Source organism: Stegostoma tigrinum, chromosome 1 (assembly GCF_030684315.1).
Source record: "Stegostoma tigrinum isolate sSteTig4 chromosome 1, sSteTig4.hap1, whole genome shotgun sequence".
Classification (NCBI taxonomy): Eukaryota; Metazoa; Chordata; class Chondrichthyes; order Orectolobiformes; family Stegostomatidae; genus Stegostoma; species Stegostoma tigrinum.
Window position 1 is genome coordinate 143,540,694 of NC_081354.1, and position 19,116 is coordinate 143,559,809.

General features: G+C 38.3%; 1 protein-coding gene across 15 annotated transcripts in view; it reads right to left on the minus strand.

Annotated features, from left to right (window-relative positions):
- Positions 1 to 10,461, minus strand: part of celf4 (CUGBP, Elav-like family member 4) — a 1,237,212-nt gene extending 1,226,751 nt beyond the window's left edge. For 14 of the 15 annotated variants that reach the window (XR_009446241.1, XR_007247548.2, XM_048530893.2 and 11 more), the window contains exons 1-2: positions 10,058 to 10,461; positions 8,102 to 8,184 (exon numbers count right to left, since the gene is read on the minus strand). Coding sequence is in view for 13 of the 15 variants with exons in the window: in XM_048530893.2 (XP_048386850.1) it covers positions 8,102 to 8,184; positions 10,058 to 10,331 (357 nt within the window). In the remaining 2 variants the exon portion in view is untranslated. Of the gene's footprint in view, positions 1 to 8,101; positions 8,185 to 9,191; positions 9,291 to 10,057 lie in introns of those variants that run through there. The other variant, XM_048530885.2, reaches the window with a different exon arrangement.
- Between the last annotated feature and the right edge of the window lie 8,655 nt (positions 10,462 to 19,116).

Here is a 19,116-nt window from a genome sequence, read left to right on the forward strand (position 1 = left end):
TATTGAATCAAACTCGTTTCCCCCTCTTTTTTACCTCCAAGCTAGAATGCATTGCCTTCCCTCCCTTTCCTTTCTGGCATTGCTCCATCACACAGTTGAGTCATGAAAGCATTTTTTTTTGTAACAGATCAGAAATTACTAAGTAATAGGAGTGTAAACTATTAAAAAGATGCAAAGACACAGGAAAGAAATCATTGTTTATATTAATACTATTTCCTCTTGTTGACTGTATACAAAGTACACAGTGCTATGGCCACTTGAAAGTACCACATAACATAACCTTTACAATCAGGGCTGTTTGCTGTAGACTTGGTTATTAAAAAAAAATACGTTCTATTTGAGATAATACTATATCAGAGAACCTTTTCAGGTGTTTACACTTATAGTATGCTATTACAAAATGCTTCTCCTTTTTCAACATCCTATTAATAGCAACATTCATTTAAAAGGGACTGACTGTGTTTAACAGTTTATATAATAAGAGTACCTTATACTCTGAGAACTGCCTCCTCCACTGAAATACCGCCAAGGCTCCATATTCTTAATTTGAATAAGTACAGAAGCGTAAAGCCCCGCTGAGTTACACTAGAAGTCTCATCCATCCTTGAGTGCCCTTTATCCATGAGACTTTAGGTCAAAGGTTTAGTACTTTAAGTCATTAATTATAATCCATGTCTCTCATCGAGAAAAGAGATGTTTGCTTTTTAAAGCTTTGTTCAAATAGCTCTCCTTTACTAATGCATTGAGATTTCCCAATCATTTCTATTCCCAGATCAGAGCTGAAATAGACAAAACACACTAATTAGGCACCTTCATTTCCCCTCCAGGGTGGTCTTATTTTTACTTTTAGAATCTGGGAGATAAAACAAATAATCCTTCTTCCCTCCTCTTTTCTGTAAATCGTACTCTAAAATTTCACTCTTTCTTTCAACTTTGGGTTGGGAAATGAAGTTGTCCTAGGACAAACACATAGGCACTTGCAATTAGTGTTGAAAATTACATTGAATTGCGTAAACATTTCAGCAGAGAAATGGGTCATTTGTGCCAAATAGTCAATGCCAGTATTTACTCTGTCTATAACTAAAAAGAATTTTCTGCTCATGGTGGTAGTTAGGGGATGGCGGGGGGGGGGGTGCATGGGGAAGGCATGGGTGTGCCAGTGGTGATCTGTGTTTGAGTGTTATTCCTGTACTCAACCGCCAGGCAGTGCTCTACTATAACTACTGATGCTTGGTCAAAAACGAGATTTGATAGTTCAGTGCTTTCCTGCTTAAAAATACTGGGCTGTTCAAGCAACCTTATCTAACAGGTGGTAATACCTTCATTCGCGGAAGATGGAGTGTGTCATTACTGACAAGTCACAATTCGTTTCTCTGACACCGCAGTTCATATTCACTGCACCTGCTATTGTGTGTTTACATGAAGCAGGTTGTATTATTTGTATCCATCTGTAATCTATCATTTTCTCCCTTTCAGTCACTTCTTTCTCTCCTTCATCTCTGCTTTATCTACAGCACAGCTGCACCATTTAACTATTTGAAGGATGCAGTGACAGCTCTTAAAGACAACCTTTTTAAAAAAAAAATATGCAGAGAGCACTGTGAAAAGCCAGTCCTGCTGGGAAACTCCAGACAGCTCTTTAAATGTTACTTGGTACTGCTCCTCATTAAAAATTTACTCAGCATTTTCTACACATGCATGTGGCTAAAAATATTTTGAAAGCTGCAAAGCACATCCTGTACTCCAGGGGTTTATTTGCATATAGTATATAAAGGAGTGTTATTAGGTATCTCAACAATGGAGCATTACTATTTAAGGAAACCCCTTTTTTGGGGGTGACCTTATTATCACATTGAAGTTATGCATAGTGCTTCAAAATATTCCTCTTCCTGTCAGCTGTTGTAGAACCACGCACTAAAATTCAGGAAACATATAAACAGTGTCTTAATGAAAATAATCTTGCATCCTGTGAGGACACAGTCTCTGAAAAAAAAATTAATGATTGCCTCTCCAGAAATGTTTTTGCTCCAAAATTCTTCTCTTTGCCCATCCTTTGTTTGACTATCAGGTTGGCCCAGCCCTACTTAAAACTCTAGCGCACTTCAGGTTCATTGAAAACCAGTTCTGTGGTAGGTACTCACTTAGGAAAACTGTGGTAAGAACACAATTGTTGAAACACATCTTACTGATCTGTTACTTACACATGCCAGGTCTAAACTTGGCAGTTATCCTTATCATAAGCTTCTGATTCCAAAGAGACCCATTCTTTCATACCTGATGCAAACTTCTCAGGCTACTGAAAAGCTGCAGGAGATTCAGTGGAAAATGAACATAATGTAACCACTGAAATATTATTTGAAATTGTGATGATATTGAAATTTGAATATCATGTGTGTTACTCAAGCTTACTGCCTACTATTTATGTCTACCAGTTCCGATAGTGATACTGCATTCTCATGACTAACTCACAGTTGTCTGTTATTCCTCTGGGTATTGTGTGAGTCCAATAGTAGGACCAGCAGGGTCTCTATCATTGGCTACTGCAGACAGAAGGATACAAACCACCTTTGGCTAGTTACAGGTCAAGCTTGTTAATATTTATCCACCCTGCCATACTAAGTACACTGTTATACAAGAATAAATGTTTATGAATATTACAATAAAGGTCTGAAGATTATTAGGACAATTATATATTAATGTCTTTATACTGCACTGGTATAACAATCCATGCCATGATTCTGGGGAGATAATTTGTTATGGGCAGTGTGTTTCCATATTTATTTCTGATATTATATTCCATTAATGTTTATGAGAAGTGAGGCACATAGGTACCAGGGTAAGGACCTATTATGGAAAATGTTCTATCCTTTACAGCTCGTACAAAGCTTATTACAGCTGTTGTAAGGATAAGTCATTTAGTAGTTTTTATGAAGGCGATCAAATTGTACACTCACTAGCTGACTCACATAGATCCCACTGGCCACATTCAGATAGATCATGGAAGTGCTCCCTGAAGCATCAGGTGGAAACATTGCCTGATATATTTGGCGAATAACACGGAAGTGTTACTTGACAAAACAATCTTATCAAATAGATCATGTTGAAAATATATTCAACCAAATGCATAGAAGGGTTATGAGACAAATCGCATGGAATGTTAGCAAGCTTATTACATGATCATGTTTTTAATATATGTTATTAAGTAGATTATGTAGAGGAAACTGTTATATATCACCTGAAAAGGTTTTATCAAGCAAACAGATGGGCTGTGTCTTAAATAATATGGAAATGAGAGTTTGACCAAAAGAATGCATATTGGGTTATAAAGTATACCATTCTTGGCTATTACTCAATTAACATTTAACAATTATCTGAAAGAATTATCAGGGCGAGTCACGGATGACTCGACATTTAGAATTTGTGTGACACCATATATGGAAATACAGGGGGATAAAGACTGAACTGGAAAGAAAGTGTGAAATAGTCTCATCTTAGGTTTTGCTGTGCAATAGGTGCGAATTTCTATATCAAGACCAGAAAATTTGCATGCAGAGTTCTAAACTTTCCTTCATTAACACAACAAAAAATCCATTACTGTTGTTTATTTCAATAAAACTTCACCCTTCTCTGATAATCTTTGTATCGGGCTATAAAAACACAACTTTTTGATAAAAGACTTGGGGTGAAATAATAAATCATTTTTGTCTTTTAAATGCTGAAGGTAAGATCTCTGGATGTCACCACCTAGATGGATAACGAATCTCTCTTATTGCTTTGGCATAAACACTGGATAACATGTATCGTTTGTTAAATTGACAGACTGACATTAGTATATCTTTCATTCATTGTTTCAGAACGATAAGTATCAAAATGCTTTGTTCTTTCAGATGACATTATACAGATCAATTGTATTTATAAAGTTAAATTCTAGTCTTTCCTTATAATTGCACAGCCTCGTTGTCATTTTCATTTGTCGTATATATTTTTCTTATTTCTGCTGTTTTCTGTTTGACGTCAAAATTCTTTCCATTCATTATTAGGTTTTTTTTTTAATTCTTATGCACTTGGGGTCAGTTAGAATTAGCAGATGGTCATAATCAGTGTCAGAACAAATAGTAATCAAGACGTGTTATAATATTCATAAACCCAATACAATAATTCATAGGTCATGAAAACTGTTAATGTAGCCTATTACATTGTAACTAATACTTATTATAGCTTGGTTGCATCTTTGTTAATTATTTAATAACACAAAAAATGAAAATATCCTGATCTATAATGTGTTCGTTTATATGTTTCTCATTGAATATTCTGAACACATGGAAATGCTGACCAGATTGCATTTCCTTACATGTTGGACAATTTTCCAAACATTCATTTGACAACAGTAATAAAACTGGTATGAGCTATTGTTCTAACATAATTTGCATAATGTAAAGCTGATCCTTGTCTTACCTGAATGTGCAAAGAAGATTTAATATGAGCAAAGTAATCTTTTGAGATCAGAAACTTGCCTCACAAACCATGAGACTGTCTATGTCTCTACCTTGATGTGAATGTCATTGTTTTACAATATTCTAATACTGACAGTAAATTTATATCACTGTAAAAAAGCATGGTACCCTTAGGAATCAGTTAGACCCTTCCTTATTTTACATCCAAAAAACATTTAATGGCTAAACAAAATGTTCTATTTGGTAATTCACCTTCATAGCATCTTTCTCCATATTTTGGTCTTAGCGGTCCAATACATCAAAATTTTAAATGAACTGATGTAAATCTTGTTGATGGAAGGCAGGATGGTACATGCTAATTTCTGCTGTCTAGGCTAAGCATTTTTCCCAGTGCGAAACCACACTATCCAGTCATATAGTCAGGGATTAGAAAACTTAATGTATTGCAAGATAATAGAATCTTAGAGTCAGGCATCACTGAGATGAGAACCTGAAGACGTTGAATAAAGAACAAATATGATACATGTTTCACTGCTGCATTGCCTAGTCTTCTAATATCCATCTTTTTGTATTCCTTATTTTTATCTGTGCCAGGTGTCTGCTTGAGAATGAACTTAAATGCTTGGCAATACAAAAGAGATATCTCTAGAGTACAGCATGCTCACTTCCAACCCCCACCCCCAAAACTCTCATTATTGTGCGACACCATGTGCTCTGCAGCAGCCTGTTAATGAGACATGGCAGATACAGCAGGCTCACAACTCTCATCCTCTTCTGAAAGGAAGCATTTCCTTATTAAGCTCCATCTCATTACTTTCAGCTTCAGCCATTCAATAGACAATAATGAGGAAGTGTAAGTGCTTGCTCGCTTGCTCTCTCTGACTCAGATGGAACTACATGTGTAATCATCTCAGCATACATTTTTGCACACATCTTGCACCTCCCATTGGACATTCTTACCGGCTTTTCCTTTGTTTATAAAAAAAAGTCTGCGATTTCTCACAATGCCCCTGAGTTTCTAGCAGGTCAACAAAGACCAAACTGTCTCCAATACATGCAATCAGTCTCTTATTTCTCTGCTATCGCACATCCACTCATGCATTCACTTCACATAATACTGTCTCGCTTATAATCTAGTGCACATTGTGTAATGAGATTTCTAATGCAAAAATGTATTCTAAAATTTTGCTGACAAATGGTTCAGATGTTGTAAACATGGTCAAAAGATCTGACAAACATGCATGGCGTGTAAAATTAATTCAAGGAGTCATGTTCTTTTCCTACATCAATATTTAATACACTCCCAAATTAGTTCAAACAAACTCCAACTAGCTACTTAAAGTTAGAAACTGGTCATTTGGAGAGTCACTGCAGTAGGACTGAGAGCTGTATCATGTATAAGCCACCTCTAAATGAAATGAAGTCTTCATTGTTTTACATAAACTCATTAATTCAGGATGCCAACAGTATCAGATTTGGATGTCTAAGGTTGCAGCCTCCCTTTTCTCGATAATTTACTTGAAAATTGATTTCATAACTTCAAAACCAACTCACCAGCCAAACATTGCTAGACAGTGAGGAAATGGATTTACAGAAGTTAAGTTAGGGCTCTTCGCTTATCCTTTTCTTTCCAAATGTTGTTATAAGTACAGAAATACGTAAACTCACAATATCCATGATTTTAAGCTGCAGTTTTCTTTCGCTAATATCAAATTGTTAATATGTAAGAGGTTTCGGTTTTAATAATTGTTCTACAATGTATCTACATTTGCTGTTTAGTATTTATTGGTGAAATGAATAAGATGATATCATGAATGTTTCAAAAACGGCTCTAGTCATCAAGCATGTGGCAAGACACATCATCCCAATCATTGTAAACTAGATAGTTAACTTTTAGCATGCTAACAAAAATAACATGTTGTCAGATTCTATTTTTGATGTGCCATGGAGCAGTGAAAAGTAGATGGCAGCTGAAAGTCCACAAACAGATCGAACAGCTTTTTCTTACACACATGCAAGCACAAAGATTGGTCTTTCGGGTGTTAATTATTTGCGTCTAATGGCCACCAATTACTGTGTAAACTAATAATATTACCTAACAATATAACAGTGAAGTGCCTGGTGGCCGAACCTCCCCCATCCACCCAGTTGCAAATGTGATTAAGTTTGGAAGATTTGAGAATGACAGACTATTACATCCGATGAAGAGGATAAATAAGGAGGTGGGGGGATGCATTTTTTAAAAAAAAACTGGAAGGGCTGCTTCATAGTAGTGACAGCTGTTGACTTAAATGCATCTCTACAATGGTAATGAAGTAGGCCATGGGAAAGCTGAAGGCTTCTGTATGATAATAAGTCTTGACAAAAGCCACACAGCCCCATGACAGTAGGTGGTTATACATTGAATACATAACGATTCTGACTACAGCTACCAAGTATAAATCTCTGACTCTGTATTTATACACATTTTAATCAGTATTAAAACAGTTTAAACACAGATTGAATCAGAGGTGACACATGGATGATGTTAATCAAAAACTTCAATCACAGTTTTTTTGTTCCCATTGTTTTTCTGCTGAGGATAACTCTAATACAGTTTTGCTTTTTATTATTTATATATTTCATTCAGCATGAAACATTATTTTCTATCATCCGAACACACATATACAAAATATACACGTATATAAAATGCACATATATAATGCACGTATATAAGCATACATAAAACCCCATATGTTGCAAGAAACATTGAGGGAGGGACAGGGAGAGGAATTATATGGTGGCTAAGGCACGGAATAGAAGAATTAAAAGATTTGGTGAAGTTTGCATTGGTTGGCTTTCGAAAATGTTCAAACTTACCCTACCCTCCAATTAATGAAGATAAAGGGTAAGGAACAATGATCAAGTATAGAGTGTCTCATGCAAAGATTGTATGGCCCGCGTTCCCTCTCAACCCCAAACCGCGCTGGTTTGTAGCACGCCTGCTTGGATTTGTCAGCTTGTTATAAAATATGTATTTCCAGCAGCAGAGTTAATCGATGAGAGAGGATGTCACAGCTGATTGCATAAATGACTTTTGAAAGCCAGTCTTAAAAATGTTCATAATCACACCACAGTCTTCCCTTAGCTAGATCTTAAAAGAAATACACCCGGACTGACAAGGCAAGACATCGCAGCTCTTTAAATAGCAGATAACATGCCCATTGTCATCCACGTGGCTCATCTGTACTTGAATATCCTCCTACCTTTTTAAAAGCTGTCATGTACTTCACCTATATATAGACATAACGTTTAAACACACAACAAAAAGACTAGAGGCTGCCTGTCATACAGATGACGTGTTACCCACCCGCGAAACGATGACCATTCCAGAGCTCAAAAAAAATCTTTTTTTTGTTCTCTCTCAAAGCCTTACCATAGTGGAATCCAGATTCCACTTTCACACCCCCATACAACTTGGACCAAATGCACGAATAAATAAAGCGTCCAACACTGCCAATGATACGACGAACGACTTTCATTTTAAAGTATTATTACTCAAAATCTAAACAGCGCCTGAGGAGGTGCGGTATTTTTTTTTGTATGGAACGTAATGGCGTGGATCCAGTACTTAAGGGAAGAAACTTGAAAGAATTTCGTGAACTTACCCCAGGTAAGGTCTTCTGTTCATGCAATGCACTCTGGGCCTTCAGAGCAGATTCCCTGGCACAGTACGTTAGGAAGGCACAACCTAATCATTTAATTAAAAACACACACAAAAGACATTGTGTTTAGAATTTTGCCGTCACGTTTTCTGAAATGGTTTTGCTGTTTATTGCCCTAACATCGTAAATACTGGGCCCATGCTACGCTCGTGCCACTAACAGCAATGAGACTAAATCACTTGCACACTATCGACTTATCATTTTGTTCGACTTATATAGTTAGGCAGAGTTAACTTGGAATATAAAACATGCAAAAGTGCGTTCACTCTTAAAAAATGCTGTCCTCTTGCATTATAGCACAACTATTGAATTCCAAAACATATTTCAGCACAAACACAAAATATGCGCCTTCAGACATAGCTCAAGGGTAGCACACAGGACTCAGGCAGTTGTTCACTCTTGGAGATGCTTTAGTCCTTTCAACGCACATGTGGAGCAATATTTTGGTTTCACTCAAAAAGGGACACTGGATGCAATTCGAATGCAGAGAGCTGGTCTGTTTGAAGCTGCGACAGTTACTTTATCAGAGGTCTGTGCTTCTCGCACAGTGGTCTGGCAGCTGAAGGTAACCCGCAGGAGTTGCCACTTCTGAGGTACAAGCACCCCTCCAGCAACTTCTACTGCAGCTCCAACCCCGCCGTATACAGAGAAAAGGGAGCTGTACACATGGCGCTGACCCAGCTTCTGTGCAGCAGGCGCCAATAATATTTCTTTTAAAAAAAAACTGACCACATACTCTAGAAATAATTCAACGTCTAATATTCCGACTAATCTCGGAAATGAGATACGTTTCTTTTCCTTAAATATCTTAAACTGGAAAAGAACAATGCAAAATCATAACATGATTAGTAGACAATGATCTAAAGCTTCAAAGGGAACTAGTGTTTGGAATCACACTACCCAGATTATTGAAATGCTACCTTGCTTATTGAAAGTAAGTAGTCTTATCCGCGTCTGAGTATGCGGCCGGTGAGCTCATAAATATTGCATTTTAAATTACAGATAACCCAAAGCTTTTTCTTTCATACCTTACCTTGTACCAGCTCCCTCCCTCCTCCATAACCTTCCCACCCCATCGCCCTGTCCCCAACACACAGGCTGACTGTGCACCTGCACACTCTAGTGTGCTTTTCTTCATATCACACAGCTGGGTCACTTCGCTTCTAAAATGAATCGTTACAAGTCCCGCAAGTTATTATGGAGTGGATGTGTGTGTAGCTGGCGCTTGTCACCAACCCTGTTCACCATCACATGCACCCGCCCCCCCTCCGCCCCATATCCCGTACTCCTCACATAGTTTCAGTCATCCCAGCCCAAGTCTTGCTAATCATTAAATAGATATTAAAAATAAAAGTTGTCTTCTTTTGACATGAAGACTGTTTTAGCGGAAGAGCTGTCCTTCTGAACTGTTAACTCGCAGTGAGTCTCTTTCAACTAGAGGAAGACAGAGAGAGTAAAAACACAACTAAAATGATCTAAAGGCAAAAAGAAACGGGAGGGTGGCGGAGACAGACAGCTACACTGTTCGCCGAGTGCTTTGAAATCTCAAGTTCTTTCATTCTGTGCGAAGTGTGCAGAGAGGAAGCAGACTAAAAAGTCAGCCTTCAGCACCCATCAGTTACCAGGTTTCTTTCTTATAAAATAAAATCACGGACCGCTCCTTCTCTTTAAGACATACTTTTCTTAAAAAAAAACTAAGTAACGAGTTGGTGCCTGATGTTCTCGCCTGTCACACAATCCTTCAGCACCCTATCACTAACTGGCTAGACCCCAACGTGAAAAATAAAAGCGTTAAAGAGACAGAGAGAAGCAACACAAGCCCACTCAGATCGCAGCGAGTTTGGGGAAAGCCCTGAGTGGCTTTCAGAGCAGCGAAGGCAGTGCTGAGTATGTACAGACCCTTGTGCATGCCAGTGAAGCGATCCTTCAGCACCGTGAGCTCGTAGATCTTGCCAAATTCCTCAAAGAGGGGCTTGAGGTCCTTCTCCTCCAGGTTGCGGGGGATCTGGCCGATGAAAAGTTTGATGGCGTCGTGGTCCTTCATGGGGATGGTGCTGTTCTGGCTGTGGCTGAGTCCGTTCATAGGCCCGTTGGCAGTGCTGATCTGGATGGTGGTGCTCAGACTGACTGCTGGCTGCTGTTGTTGCTGCACGCCGTTCGTTAACGTGGCCATCTTTCTCCCACACTGCGTGACGTCAGGCAACTTTCCTTTACATTGACTCGGCCGTTTAAACAGACTGGATGGGCTCAAGGTCGGCGCAGAGCCGGGGTGGAGAAAGCAGCCTGTCTCCCCCCTGCAACCACCTCCCAGTCCCCCTCACCCCTCCCTCCGCCTCCCTCTTTATCCACACACACCACCCCAGACAGTGGTAGCTTCCACCCATCAGCCATAAAAAGCCGGCTTGCGCACGTTCCTCCCCTCTCTACCTCCAATCATCATAAATCCCTTCCCTCTTTACTACCAAAATTAAAATGGGGAAAAAATGCAAGAAACACAAAGCGCTCCCCCCATTCCCGTGAGTTCACGGGTTGCGTTGGATGCATTTCAAAATAATAAATAAAAAGACGAAATACAATTTGCGAGCAGGAGCGTGTATTCGGAATGAAATTGTGTGAAAGGATAATGTAGTGAGATCCTTGGATATTCGGAACTGTCTATTGCATGACACCACATTTTTTTTCCTCCCTGGGCTTGATCATCATGTTGCAAGCGAGAGGTTCCGAGTGCCTCTTAGAAAACATGCGATTGGGAACAAAGAGACTCGGTCCCTGCCTGGGAGAAAGCGACCAGCTTGGGAAGGGGAGGGGAATGAGGGTGGCTGGGTTCAATAGACGTCCATATCAGTTGCTGAATATGAGGCTTTAAAGATGACAGCATTTTATTTTACACGTTTGGCATTTAAGGAGGTGCGCTGTCTTATATGAGAGCGTTTTATGGGGGTGAGGGGGGTTGTTGGTAGTCGAGGCCAGGCGGAGAAAGAGTGGTCAAGAAACTGGTGTTTTTGTTTGAAATGTACTAAGCGACGAGCTGGTACCTCACATTGACACAGAAAGCTTCAATAATCCCGCTGCTATACACATCGGGCACATCTCACAATTACTGTATCCAACTACAGTACGGTTCAACAGAGAGCAGGACTGAGGTGCAAGCAGAAGAAAACGGTTCTTTCGCCCCGGAACTCTGGTTTCTGGCTCTCTCTTGCTTGGATTTGCATTTAGTGGGGGGTGGGGGGGGGAGGAGATTTTGTGACCCGAATACACCTGCTTCCCGAGTTTATTTTTGGACGCCACCCCCCCCAAAAAAAAACAGAAACAAGACAACTGGAGCGATCAACGTGCTCCAGGTCAAATCACATCACACCCCAGGAGTCACCTCCTCCCTCCATTCAAAACTATTACACGATGATTTTAAAAAAAACTTTCCGGCTGCACCGTGCTAATTTTCTGCGCTCCAACACATTGAGAGAGGGCTAAGGTAAGCATACACGCACTACAGTTTAAAGTAGCTTTATTGTTAAACAGCATCAAAAGAGACTGGCTTTGCTAGAGCCGCCCCAGTGAAGAGATATAAAGCTTTCAGGGAGCAATGTTGAAAACACCAATAACAACAAGCAGGAACTAAAGGAGCTTTAAAAAAGCGTCGATCAAAAAGCTTAGAAGGTGTGTTTCCTTCAGAAGTCTCATGTTATAAAAGATAGGACGCTCGGTGTTGGTCAAAATAACCCAAGACAACATTTGCTTCATGATAAAATCTATTTTGTTCCGGGGAGCGTTCGGTGTGAAATAGTGTGTTAGGCTGGGCGGGTAGATAGATTGGATATTTGGAGCTGTTCCCTATTTCGTTTCTATTCAAATGACACTCCTTCCGCCCATCTTCCCGCGCCAGACGAGACACGCACAATTTCTTGTTGGTTTTATCATTGATTGCCTGCAAGGAAAAGTATATTTGGCTCGTTCCCGAAATCTGAGCAAAACACCGCTATAAAGAGCTAATGGTGGGTTTGACGGCACGTTAGCATGTAGCTAGAACCACTCGCCCTGTAACTTGGTGTTTGGTTGTTTCTTTTAAAAATAAAAACCGCAGCATGGGGAAATAAGTGTCGACTTCCACGAGCTGCCTATACAGTGGAGGACTGGTGCTGTCTCTATCCAAGGTGCTGAAACAGCCTCTCGAGTGAAAGCTGTTAGCAAACAGTTTGCTGTTTCGCACATACACGCGGGTTGCTAAGAAACGCAGTCTCTTATACTTTATCTTCCTTTTTGTGGCCAGGACTGTACATACAAATTATTAACAACAATTACTCCTGTTATTCATCCGAGTTTCTTGACGTCAAATCTATTCAAGTTCTATTTGCAGCGAGGGGGAAGAGAGAGGGTCCCCAAGCACACATGTAGCTAACTACAGTTCTCCGGGAAGAATAGAAAGCTGTCTTGCTCGAACACATTAATGGACTTATTTCTAATCTAGGATAGTCTTGAAAAAAAAACTCCAAGAAGGCAATACATCTTCAAGTGCTCGTTGATTTCATTCTTGTATATTCTGTAGTACGCAAGTCTTTTCAAAATAAAACCAGATAGCGAATCGCGTATTTTACCCAAAAGACAGTTTTTGGGGGTGGGGTAGGTGCCGTGGATGGGAAATATGCTTGCCTGCATACATTCTTTGATGTTTGCACGCTGTTTTAATTTAACTGATTAAAATAGCCTTGATGTTTAAACCTCACGCGCCTGTTTTTCTCCTTCAGTACAATTCACATTCACACAGGGCAGCAAGAGGCTAGATTCAGCTGGATGAATAATTTTAAGGGAACAATTTGAAGGCAACCATTGTTAACGGGGTCTTTTGGTCAGACAAAACAAGACCCGGTCTGAAGTGGTGAAACAACTAGGTTCACATTTAGAAGCGGTGCTTTGAGAAGAAACGGCCGACCATCCTTGTGACTCGATTTAACTGTTTACAAGTCTCTTTCTTCTCAAGATGATCTCCCGAAGACGAACAAGTAAGCAAGCCCTTAACAAGTGCCCAAATAAGGAACATGCATAAAAGACACACAGCCATGTGATTTTTTTTACATCTAAATTTCATGCAACCAGAAGTAGTGAAAGCTGGTAGCGATTAATCGCAAACTTTGAATTTAAGGTGGGGGAGTTAAATCACGAGCGAAACTTCATTGATTTATTTGCATAAAGCTCACCGTTGAACTTAAATACAATTGTTTAAAAATGTTTCTTTCCTCTCGTTAAACTTTGAGCGCGCTTTGTGTATTCTAACCAGGGTAATGTAAATCTGTGATAATGAGGACAGCTTAATGTTGATCATAAACAAACTGTAGAATTGTTTTATAGGAGTATTAATCCAGGAACGTTCAGTGTATACCATACAGTGTTAGACAAGATCAGCACCTTGTAAAACAACTTTTACATGCTTACACGTGGGATTTCTCTTTTTTCCCAGTTCGGGGCTATTTACCGTGAAACATACTTTTTATTAAAACACGCATCAGATTAAACCGCTAACAATTGATTTATCAATTTGATGTGACTGTACATTTGAGATTCTATGAGAAAGTTCCTTTGTGAACATTACAATGCTCCTCGCATGCAGAACAGCAAGTACTGCTCTTTTCTGTGTTTACTGAATAGCATTGGATAGAAAATTGAAAACATTACTGGAATATAGGGCTGACGATCCTGACCTTAAATTGAAAACTACTTCGAATAAACATTAAAAAATGTTTCTCTATGGCATCAATCAACAACGCACAAAGAGGCTTTGCAGTTTGTATTCGAGAGCAACTGAAAGCAAACAAAAGACAAAAATAAAAATAAGCACTAGAAAATACTTAAACCGACAAAAATTCCAATCATCATTCGTCTTAGATTTTCAGAACTATAATCCCGTACAATGTAGATGATACCAACGACAAATGACAATCCGGCATTCTCTGTACGGTAAAGGCTAGCATTAATCTAGAATTCTTCAGATTTCCTTTCTGAAAAGAAGTTTCCATGATAACACAATTAAAACTGACAAAGGGAAAAATTGAGGGCGATTTGCCATTTTCATTCTTCAATCAGTTATTTTAACTTGATTTTCCTAATAGGCATTATTACATGCAAATATACCACATACTAATACAATTTATAAATATTAATGCTTTGATAAACACTATTTGCAGATTCTAATTATAGAAAATGTTACATGAACGCAAAAATCAAATCTTCAACTTAAAGCTTTGTTTGATAACATTTGCTTTTTGGGCGCATTAAAGGCCATTTATTTGCAAAGAAAACAAAAACAAAACTGTAGTTTGAATGCAGTACAATGAGGATAAAAAAAACACAATTGATTTAATACTGCGTGTAAAACTTAGGTTAATTCATTTATAAAATCCAAAAGTTAAGTTTTATCAAAATAGTTCTAAAAATATAAATATTAACATTGGATGATTGACTAAGTGTAAGACTACCAATATGAAAGTGGTTATTTTTATTTCTCTTCTGTCTATCTTGAACTTCATGTCCATTTCAAAACAAAGTAGACAGGATGGTACCCTGCTCCGAAGTTTCGGGATGTCTAAATTTTTGAATTGATCCCTATGACATTTTTAAAGCAGTACAATGTTTACTTACATTGAGCAGTTCCATTAGGTTCATATTTCCTCCCAAATAAATGGAATGGTGAACATTCAAATGCATATTCTTTAGCATTTCAGTGCTTGGATTTCTCATTTGATTCAGACTAACGGTTGGATATTCATCTGCATACAACTTTTTTTTGGCCATACTATGGTAAATCACAGCATTACATAATTTCATTTATTATTTCTGGAAATGGTTAGAGTAGAAAATTTTATAATAGCTTTATAGCATTTCTGTGTTTTGGCGAGTCATACCTTTGGTCAAAAAAGTAACTTTTCAGAAAAAAAAATGATTAATTCAGATCAGTTTAAGGGAATCTGCTTCAAGGGTTATTAGAATAAGCATATTCATTTAAGAATCTCATGTTGAGAAATTAAAAATGTTAATATAGTTCCAAACATCATAAATTTTTTAAGTATGATTTTGTTTTCATTTTCAAATGACTTGTGTAGTTAAATATAAACACCTACACTGCAATGTTCCATAAACAGTCACCTTATAAATAACTAATTTCTATTGATATTATTTTCTCAATTAAAGAGCCAGTGTCCTGGTCAATCGCATACAGCAAGCCCATCAGCTCAAAAACCTTCATTTGAACACCTGAAAACTGAACTTTACACATTGCACTGGATTGTGTCATTCTAGATTATAATATTTATACTATGGAAGAATGCTTGAGTCTGCAGAAGCTAGAATAATACCAATAACCAGCTCTAGTTCACTGGTAGTTCTATATCTAAGTCAGAAAATCGTGTGTTTGAGACGATGAGACACCTAATCACAATGTAGACTTGCTTAAATAAAATAAAACAACTCAACACTGAAGTAGTGCTGCTTTGTACATTTTAGATAATAAGCAAAAATATCATCTACCCTCAGGTGGATACAAAAAGATCCCATGACACTAGATAAGTTGGAAAGCGTTCCCAAAGTGCTTGCCAACATTTGCATCTAAAACCGAAAAGCAAATAATTTGATTGATTATGTGCTATTTTTGGGGGGACTTTGCTGTTCAATAATTAGCAATCTCACTCTCTATATTAAAGTGACTACACTATAAAAAAAAGGAGCCTGATTTGCAGTTTACAACTTTTGAGATGGCCTGAATTTATAAAGTAAACTTTCTAATTACAAAATGTTTCCATCTCCCAAATGAATCAATCTGGTATTTGGCACTAACAAAATCATTAAAGTTGTTCTCGAAAGGCCTGAAAAAGTGAGGAGGCAAGAACAAAGTCAATTTTCTGCTGTTGATTATTATCCAACAAGTTGTGTTTTAGAATACAAAACAGATGTTAGGTCTCCAAATGTTGAATGCAAAATGCATGTTAGATTTCCAAATGTTGAATGGCCCATGTTATTGCTGTGCTTGCATCAAGACTAGTTGTTTGAGCTAGATACTAAATCGGTGTTAAGTGGAATCCAATACAAGAGAAAAATTGGAGAGGAAACCCAACATTTTAGAGTTGCTGGATATTCTACACGTATCAGTAAAATTGGATTTGTGACCATATCTGAGATTATGTGTAGAACAGTGATATCATTCAAATGTTTCAGTAAACTGTCTCAAAACTTCACTTTGTCACAATTTGATAAGGCAGAAGAATAAAAAGGGGGAATTCTGAATTTTTGAGGTCAGTATGATGGACGTATGTTTATAACGTCACTTGCAAATATTTAAAAAAAGACTTCGGCTGAGAAACCAATGAGGATTGCAAGATTTTCTGCCCATTGTCTCTTTAGTATGGAGGAAATGCAAGTTAAATCCTACATTTATTACAAAGAATGCAGAGTTTAATTATGCTTCTTTGACTGAATTGAAGCATTACTGCAAGGCATTTGCTGCCCATCCCCAATTCACTTTTAGCTTGCTAGGCTACCACAGACAGCAAAAAAGAGAGTTAGCCACTTTCCTGAGAGTCTGGTACTAAAGGCAGATTAGGGATAATGGATTTCCTTTCCTTAAAAAAATGATTTTGTGGTTGTTAATGAAACTAGCTTTCAATTTTGGAGATTTTATTAGTTTAATTTAAATTCCTCCAGTTTCCATTGTTGCAATTAAACATACCCAAGCCCCAAAGTATTAGCCTGAGTTTGAGTCTGCTAGCCCAGTGGCATCCCTGGGACCTCAATTTTTGGTAGGATCACAACAGAAGTGTTGATGGAATTTTGGTCTGGCAATATCATTGAACAAGATTCATAGGAGACTTGAAACATTAACTATTGCTCTCACTCAAGGTGCTGCCGGGCCTGTGTTTTGATTTTGTTTCAGTTTGAATAACTGGTTCACAAATGTAACTTATCCAATACAACGGAACTGCACTGATCAAGGAGACCGGATAAACTTGAAGTCAATAGAAATCATGGGGCTTCTCTTTTCTGGTTGTAGTCATGACTGTTGTCAGACAGAGAATAAAGGAAAATGGTTGTGATGGGTTTGGAGGTTAATCATCTCAGTCCCATAGCATCACTGCAGGAGTTACAATATCATTCATAAACAACTCTTCTCTCTTTAAAGTCGGAAGTGGGAATGTTTACTGATGATGACGATCCAATGTTCAGTTGTTTTTACAACTCCTTGAATAATGAATCAACCCATGCAGCCCGATTTGAACGATACTTAGGCCAAAGCTAATAATTGAAAAACATCAGTCATATCACACAAGAGCCAGACAATGACCAGCTCCAAAAAGGGGCATTTTAATTACCTCCCTTACACATTCAATGGTATTAATATTCTTAAATCCCCCATCATGGGTATACCATTGAATAGAAGCTTAACAAGGCCGGCCATACATGGTCACAAGAGCAGGTCAGAGACCGGAATTCTGCAATGAGCGATTCATCGGACTTTCCTGTCAACCATGTACGAGGCACAGATCAGGAGCTTGATTGAATACTTTTCACATAACAAGTGGAACAAAGCTCAAGGGCAGCATACATATGGAAATACCACAAGCTACAAGTTTGCCGCAAGGTGACACATCATAACATCTTGATGTATGTCACTTCTCCCTCAGCGTCTAAATCAAAATACTGGATATCCTTACAGTCTTGGACTATGTTTACCTCCGCTATGTGGTTCAAGATGATGGCTCATTACTATCTGCTCTAGGGTATTACTACTCAGCAATGAATACTGACTTGTCTTGTGACACCCACATGCCATGAATGGCTAAAAATCTGATCACATAATCCTTTCAGTCATTTCATGATGAGCACTTAGTTTGTTAGCAAATTGCTTTCATGTTTCATTTACAAACAATTATTACTGAAGAGGAGGAGAAAACATTTGGACAGGTATGGTCCAGACAAATAAAACTAGTGAAGATGAACATGACTGAACTGGACAAAACAGTTTCTCTAAATAAAAAGAAAAAAGTATTGAAAGTCTACACATCAAGAAAAGCAAAATCATTTTAAGTGAAAGCTTCCATCATAAATAATGGGAACAACTTTCTATAACTTGGATTTGCTTTAAGACCATCGTTTGATTCACCCAATATTGCTCAACCACCACGTTTTTTTAAATCCAGCCATTGTCAGCAGTACTAGAATGCAATAAAAACAGAAGTTGCTGAACTGACTAAGGGTCACTGGACCTGGAACATTAAATGTGATTTTTTTTTCTTTACAGATACTGCCAGATCTACTGAGTATTTCCAGCAACTTCTGTTTTTCTTCCTGATTTACAGCGTGTGCAGCTCTCTTTTTTACCTGAATGCAACAGCAGGGGATCAGTATGATGAGCGACGAGTAACACTTGAAGCTAGCACACACTGCTTAAAGTTACCCTTAGAGGGGCATTGTGACATAAGAACTGCTATCAGATCTGCAGGTGGTTAACCTCACGTGGAAGCTTGAAGAATGGTACAACATCTGAAAAAAAAAAAGCAGCTCAAAAATGTTTTCAGATACTGTGCTGAAACCTGTGCATAGATGGTGGAAAAAAAGATTTTCTACATCTACATGGTGCAATTATGCCCGCTAGGCATAATCTAAGAGGTAAAAAGGTGAACTCAACATCGTCTTAACAAGTCAAAGAGCTGTTCTGAGACAGAACTACTGATTGTTTGAGTCAAACATCACCATAGAGAAGAGTTGAGAAGGACATCTGAATTGGCAAGCTCAGCCAGTGTGAGAATTTAACACATGTTTTGGCCTCAACTCTGCATTGCAAACCAGTTGTACACCCAAGTGAATTATAGCTGACCTCTACCAATCTGGAGCTAGTTGGCTGGGTAGTTGATTATGAATTTGTAGCCCTAATCCAGGAGGACAGTAAGATCTGTCACCTATGGGATACTAATGCA